The 7,550-nt window shown below is 36.9% G+C and overlaps 1 protein-coding gene across 5 annotated transcripts in view; it reads right to left on the minus strand.

Annotated features, from left to right (window-relative positions):
- The window catches only part of LOC126824764 (sarcoplasmic/endoplasmic reticulum calcium ATPase 1), a 67,494-nt gene extending 65,688 nt beyond the window's left edge, over window positions 1–1,806 (minus strand). For 3 of the 5 annotated variants that reach the window (XM_050554134.2, XM_050554131.2, XM_050554130.2), the window contains exons 1-3: window positions 1,350–1,805; window positions 1,090–1,107; window positions 789–871 (exon numbers count right to left, since the gene is read on the minus strand). In XM_050554134.2, coding sequence (XP_050410091.1) covers window positions 789–871; window positions 1,090–1,107; window positions 1,350–1,467 — 219 coding nt within the window. In that variant the 5' untranslated portion in view covers window positions 1,468–1,805. Of the gene's footprint in view, window positions 1–788; window positions 872–1,089; window positions 1,108–1,349 lie in introns of all 5 variants that reach the window. The other 2 variants (XM_050554133.1, XM_050554129.2) reach the window with 2 other exon arrangements.
- Between the last annotated feature and the right edge of the window lie 5,744 nt (window positions 1,807–7,550).

A 7,550-nucleotide genomic window follows, 5' to 3' on the forward strand; every position in this document is an offset into this window, starting at 1 on the left:
CTTTTAGAAAAAAAAAACACTCTTGAACAAATCTCATTATTCTGATTAAAAAATGGCAATGTTAAAAAAAATCAAAAGATAAAACAATGAAACTCCTACAAATACAGCACCAGTCGAATATATAAAGCATACAGTGGGACAAGCATTTATATGTACATAAATCTTTGGCCATATCAAGCATTTACATTAACTTCAGCTAATATCGTGTAATTTCTAACCCAAAACCTAGGTAAAAGAAACCCTGACAGTGATACAATGTGCATGTAGGTTGAGCAAAACACTTTATTTTACAGTCTAGAAATCAAACGTTCCAGTATTTGTAATTTAACTGACAAATGGGATAAAAACCCACAGTAGATATATTATATACGACAATCTATTATTTAAAATAAGTTCAATATCTTTTCTGGTTTAGTAGAAATCACTCGTGCTACAATGTATCTAATAATGCAAGTGTTTAGATAAGAGTTGCCATTATTGGTGGGAAGAATGTGTTAGCCTAAGGTAGGAATAGTATCATGGGTATGGTTGGCATATCGTGTCAGTATTCTATTGGTGCCTCACTGCCTGCTATTTTGGTAAAGACCTTGGTGAAGGTCAAAAGAGGTAAAAATTGCCCGAACATCTGCTTGGATGAGGTTAGGCATTGCATCGTTAAATCACACTCACTACAAGGGTAAAACAACATACATTCTACAAGGATTGTTTAATAGGCTATTAAGCTTTTCCATTGTGGGGTGGGGCTTAAAATTTGTGAAAAAAACTAAAAATTCATTTTAAATACTTACAAATGAAATCACAGCCGCTAAGAGTAAAATCTTCACAAGTAAATCATCAAATTGTTCTAAAATAAGTTCCCATAAAGGTTTTCCTGGAAATCAAGAAGCACACAATTTTTACCCTGAATTTTTACAAAACACTTTGAAGAATAAACTATTTAATCCATAAGTGAAATCAGCTTTATCACACAACTTTCAGATTTGTTGATAATTCTCAATGACGTGTGGGACTTTGTTGATAACATAAGCGATCACTATTAATTGCCAAAAACCACTTCGAAAGAAATTATTATACTCCATTTAAACTTACCTTCTTCCGCGGGCAATTCTGAAAAGAACAAGAAAAAAAAATTGACCATTAAATCACCGATTTATCATTCATGGATATCAATTTATATCATATCACAATAGGACACGTTTATAATATATTCAATTCCAAAAGTCACATTTTACTCGCGTGGAAGCCGCCATGACAGTTTCATCACACATCGACGTTCGTTAAGTAACTCAATATGGTTCTACCACGATATCTCCTTCCAAGAAAGTTAATATCATAAATTTTCCACTTACCATTAGGTCCATATTTTTCTAAAGCTCTTTTGACTTGCTCATCCGACAAACCAGAATTTTCATCGGTGCCGAAGTTATCTAATACTTCTCTCACCGGTTTTGCGAATGCTACATCCATGGCACTCGCTTCAATATGCCCCTCTCTTTACAAATATCACCTTCGGCTCATAAAAATTACTTTCTAAAAAATTCCCCTTCCCCTGTAAAGATGAGGTGATACTTAGTCGAAATGAAACTAGTGAAGTAAGTAAAATCCTGCCGAGTGAATTCCCCTATCTCACTGAAGCAACCTGCTGTTGGATGTGAATCGACTATAGCCGTAATTGGTAGCTCCTAGAGAAAGGGGCGCCAGATCTTACGCCCGACACCGAATCTTACTACTGCGCGAAGAGAACGGAATGAGGGATGCGATTTGGCATATAGGTAGTCAGATGATAGCAGAATCCTACTACGTCAAGAAAATCTACAAATAGAATCAGATACTGCGGCAAATTACCGTTAGTATACCATGACTGTAACACGTTTACCCCAAGTAAGAGTGAAATGGACTCGTCTATAACTTTGACATCACACATGGTTCAATGTGTTTTAATGCGATTGGTCGAGTCAAGAATAGGGGGTTAGGCAACTACAACTCGCGTATATTGACGTCATGTAGGTATAGCGATACACTTTCAGGTTATTTTTACACCTTTACCGAATAATCTGTACGACTGAAGCTGATATTATTCTGACTTTCTTCATCGAACAATATATTTACCGCTATATATCGCCGAGATGGGAACAATCATACCGTGGTTTTAAAACGTTAACCTAATTTTAAAAGACGCACGTGTTACATTATTTCATTCACAAATTTCACTGATGAGGTCAAATTTCGGTCATAGAAATCTAAACGTAATGGCTAACCATGTTATTTCAAAACTATTAACATCTTTCAAAAGATGTAAAAAAACCCACAACAAAGCAGGTCGTGATGTTTCTAAAATAACATAATTACCCCAGCATTAAATACCGTACTGGTTACTAGTGGACGTTAAACCCCATTTCTCTCTCTCTGTTACTGTTGCGTGCTGGGGGTTTAAAATATTACTATGTCAAACGTATATATGGCATATTGTATGCCAAGTCGTTCGGATGGAATTTAAAAAAACGATGTCCCATGCATGTACACCTTTTGGGATCTATGTTATAAGAACCGGACACGTCTGCGATATCGCTTTGGTGGAAGCGGACGTAAAATAAAGCTACATGTATTTCACAGTCACACATAGGCCTACGAAATTCAATTTCTTTCCGCTCAAATTGCCCCTCATAGTACGCCTTCATTAGCCGAGGAGCAGAAAAGTAGGACGTTAAACCCCGTTTCATTCATTCACACCTATTTAATTTTTAAGCTCTTCATAAAATTTACAGTCTTCTTTTTATCATTTTACCTGTTTTTATTTTATTTATACCCGAATTGTTGTTTATGCAGTGCCATGTATATTATATCGGTGCCAAAGTGTACCTTTGTTTACTTTGTCTTCTCCGCAGGTTAATCTTATCCGTTTTGTTGTGCGTAAAGCGCTGTTCTCTTGCTCTCATTAATTGGGTGTATAGTTCGATTTTATCTGCACTATCAAATGATTGAATTATTATCATCACTATATATATATTATGGGAAATTAAAGTTCTTTTATTTTAATATTTAAGCGCTAGGATTGGGTTATTCATAGGCCTAAATGAAATGCAGAACTGCATTTGATAGAAACCCCAAACTATATAGGAAAAGTTGTAAAAATAGCCGAACAAGTAGAATAGCTTGTTTCTGGTATTCTGACTGATGCGTTACTATTAGTCATCGTACGATTGGTTTTCTCTATACCAACGAGAGCAGCGACTCCCGAGAAATAGATTATTATTTGTTTTGTTGATGGAGAAAACGAACAAAAGTCCTATTATTGATATGCACAGTTAAAGTTTGCATATATTATCGCCATTGCTGTACCCTACCCAACACCCACTCCACATCTCCACCCTAAATTAAGTACATGTATAACTTTGGTTCATTTCGGTTTACTAATTAACGTGATTTTGTATATTTTGTCCAATAATTATTATCAAGTCTTGTGTATTAGGTAATGAACTAGGTGTTTGTCTAATGATAATCACCCGATATACAATACACAATATTCTTTTACACATTACCCCCCCCCCCTCTCTCTCTCTCTCTCTCTCATCTCTCTTTCTCTCTCTCTTTCTCGGTGTTCCGTCAGCCCCCCTCTCTCTCTCTGGATGTTTCTTCAGTCCCTCTCACTCTCTCTCTCTCTCTCTCTCTCTCTGGGTGTTCCTTCAGTCCCCCTCTCTCTGGATGTTTCTTCAGTCCCTCTCTCTCTCTCTCTCTCTCTCTGGGTGTTCCTTCAGCCCCCCTCTCTCTCTGGATGTTTCTTCAGTCCCCCTCTCCCTCTCTCTCCCTCTCCCCCGCTCCCTCTCTGTCCCTCTCTCTCTCACAGATACACCATTAAAGAAAGCTAATATAATCTGAAGTAATGTATCACATTACCTATTTTACCTTGAATAATATTTCAAATAATTGTGATATAAACGGGAGGAATATTAAAATATTTATCGGGTTTCTATTATATTAATTTTTAATGACGAGCCCATTGCTGTAGGTATAAACTATCTAATGATCTGTTTGAAGTTTCATATTTATCTGTCTATTCCGTGTGCGATATATAATATTAAAAGGAAATGAAATGGGGTTTAACGTCCTGTTCTGCTCCTAAACTGGGCTAATGAAGACGACCATACGCCATACAGTGTGCTATTAGGGATTTTTCGTCCCATCAGGCCCTCCGTACTGCATCACTGACAAGGGGAAACCACGCCGGAAAATCTGGATGAACTTTCTTGGCCAATGCAGGGATCGAACACCCGACCTCCAGGCTAGCGAGCCAGCGCCTTGCCCACTTAGCCACGTGATCCCCCGAATATTAAAAGGGGGTTTAATGTAAATAACACGTGTACATTGTTTGTATATATAAATTACAAACAAAATATTCGAGGGATTTTCGGAAGTTTTTTTTTTTATATACCGCTACGTTCTAACAAACCGATAGACAACCTTTGTAATTGTATTGCATTTATAAATACGTTTAGTTAGCTAACCCAAACAAAACGTCGCCACAAATTGTTTCATGACTTATTAGCCCCCCCCCCCCCCCACTCACTCCCATATCTTCCTTGTAATCCCTTACATCGTCTTTCGATACAAAATAAATCAAACTCCCCTCTCTGTATCTGTCGAGTTGATTCATCCAGTATCACCTACACCCCACTCCATATCCCCAATTCACGTCACATCGTCTTAGATACCAAAAAAATCAAACACCCCTTCCTACATATATTAAATGAATACAATGGGGTTAAACGTCCCATTTGTGTGTGTGAAATAGCTTTATTTAACGTCCGCTTCTACCGAATTGATATCCCATTTGTCTGCTCCAGCGTTTATATACCCGTCCATTAACTAGTATTACCTATATGTGGTATACATGGCACATAGGTGAGAAAGTGTATATTTTAGCCCCGCCCCACCCTCCATTCACACCACAATACCCAGCATCGTCTTCACGATGCAAATAAAGCAATCAGGGGGTTTATATAAGTGTGTATTAACTGGTGCTACCTACATGTGGTATACATGGAACATGGTTGAGAAAGTGTATATTTTAGCCTCACCCCACCCCCTATTCGCACCACAATACCCGGCATCGTCTTTACGATACAAATAAACCAAACTTCCCCCTTTCTGTATCCGGTAGGTTTATATAAGTATGTATTAACTAGTATTATACACACGTGGTGTACAGTATATGTAAAGATTGGTAAGTATATAGCTGTAGCCACATCTGGAATGATGGTATCTTCATATGGTCATTATCACCTAACAGACCAGTCGAAACAGAAATATACACCATATACTCCTTACAGCAACCTCACTACTCTCTATACAGGTAACAGGATTCTGAACATGGCACTAAAGCCCTGATGATAGTCACAGGCGCATTGATTTTTTTTTTATATATGCAGTTGCGTTTCATAAAATATTTTATAGTGTCAAAGTATCTAGGTAGGGTAAAATATAAACACCAAACCCCGAGCATGACGTCATCACCACCATCTTGAAATTGTAACGTCATATAATGATTGTAATTCCATTGGCGGAACTATAGCGATTTTTTTTTTCTCGAAGAGTACCCCCCCCCCCCACAACCAAAGAAGACCACCACCACCACCAACAACAAGAGGAGTAGCACTTGCGGACCGGTTCCTGATCCAATAATTCTCACTTGATTTGATTTGTTCAATTGAGATTGTATCAACAATTTTGACAGACTTCCAAAATCATTGCTGAGACACAGACGTTTTAATATTCTTTACGAACCGTATACCAGGAGCGGACCACTAGGTAGAAGACGGATCACTGCGCTGGATGAAAATACTGCCGGAAACCAATTAATGAGTAATGGGCAGATCAAGTATAGATGTAGGGTGGCCGAACCCATTATAAGACCCAGTCCGTTATTGCCGTAAAGCCTACGACTTTCGTGTACCTTTAAAGGAGGACCACACCACAACAATAAAGCAATCTGATTAAAATACAGATCCTATTTCGTTTCGTTTTTTTTTTATACTTTCGATGGCCTACAAGTAAAACGAAATTTTGAACTATAAAAACGAAACGAAATAGGATCTGTGTTTTAATCAGATTGAACAATAAAGTGGAAAAGCAATAAGACAAACCCACATAGAGAACTACCAGAATATTTCTTCCAACAGATTAAAATATTACTGCTCATGGCCATGTATAATCATATAATAAAACGTAAATATAATCTGTACCAAAGAGAGGGAGAGAGGGAGAAATGGGGTTTAACGTCCACGCGACACAAACTAGGCCATTTCGGGACCAACACATGGGTCAAGTTTATTTCAATAATTCGCTTGCACGTAGGGGTCTTTAGCAGTGGGAGGAAACCGGAGGACCCGGAGAAAAACCCACGAGGTTGGATAGCTGTACCAAAGAACGTAAAATGACACCGCCGTGTTTATCTCCCCTTTTCTAACATGATAATCATTAATTTCCGCCATTAAATACCGCACCAAACACAAAGTAAACAACACCGCTAAAATTCTTATAAAACATATTATTATGATATGAAATTATTTTAAAGTTCACAAGGAAAAACAATTTGGCTTCCTGTTACAAAAAACTAGCTTTCTTGATGGATTTTTTTTTTTTTTTTCGATCATAAACAGTTAAACCTAATGCGGATATATACGTCAAAATGACGTAACACCTTTACGGATGTGCGGATAATTATGTGTATATTTAGGCCACGTGCATGCAATACGATATTATAACAATACTTTAAATTGGACAGTTTCAATTACTGGCTAATTTCATAATGATTATTATTCAAATTCAGCAATTATTACTTGTTTTCCGTACACATTAAATTTGAGTCAAAATTAAATTCCTCCTGACAAACTTAATGAGAATATCATTCGGTTTATTTACTTCCAATACCGGATAAATGCAGAAATAAAAATGACCTATCTTGTATGTAATAACGATGTATTAAACCACAATCAATATGGAACGCTGGCTGTTAAGGAGCATGTTTTACTATCTTCTGGTACTTCTTCCAACTTTCCCCCAGTTAATTTCTCTTCAAAAAAATTGACCTTCAAATAACAGAGAGCATGGTCGGGGTCAAAGGATATTAACTTATCATATTACTGAATGATGTTTTTTCTACATATTTACCTGGTATATTAAATAACTACCAATTTGTGTTCAGGGTTCATTCAGGGTCGAAAAATATATAGATAACAAATGCTATTGGAACTAAACAATTAAGAGAGTTAATTAAGCAGGTGTGAATTAAAAATATTAACTGAACCAATGTTCTAGGAATTATAGTTATTAAAATCAAAGTTCGTCAAATTGGAAAACAAATTTCTTACTCCATTACCACAAGGTCAGCTATACAATCAACAATATCAGGATTCAGGATGAATGTATCAGTAGAGTTGCCAATGCCATAGACTACCTAAATGTATCAATTACAGCTATTAAAATGACAGTTTGTCAAATTCGAAAACGTAATTTTCACTTCACTACCACAGCAGGAAATAAAGCTACAACAG

Source organism: Patella vulgata, chromosome 6, assembly GCF_932274485.2.
Source record: "Patella vulgata chromosome 6, xgPatVulg1.2, whole genome shotgun sequence".
Classification (NCBI taxonomy): domain Eukaryota; kingdom Metazoa; phylum Mollusca; class Gastropoda; family Patellidae; genus Patella; species Patella vulgata.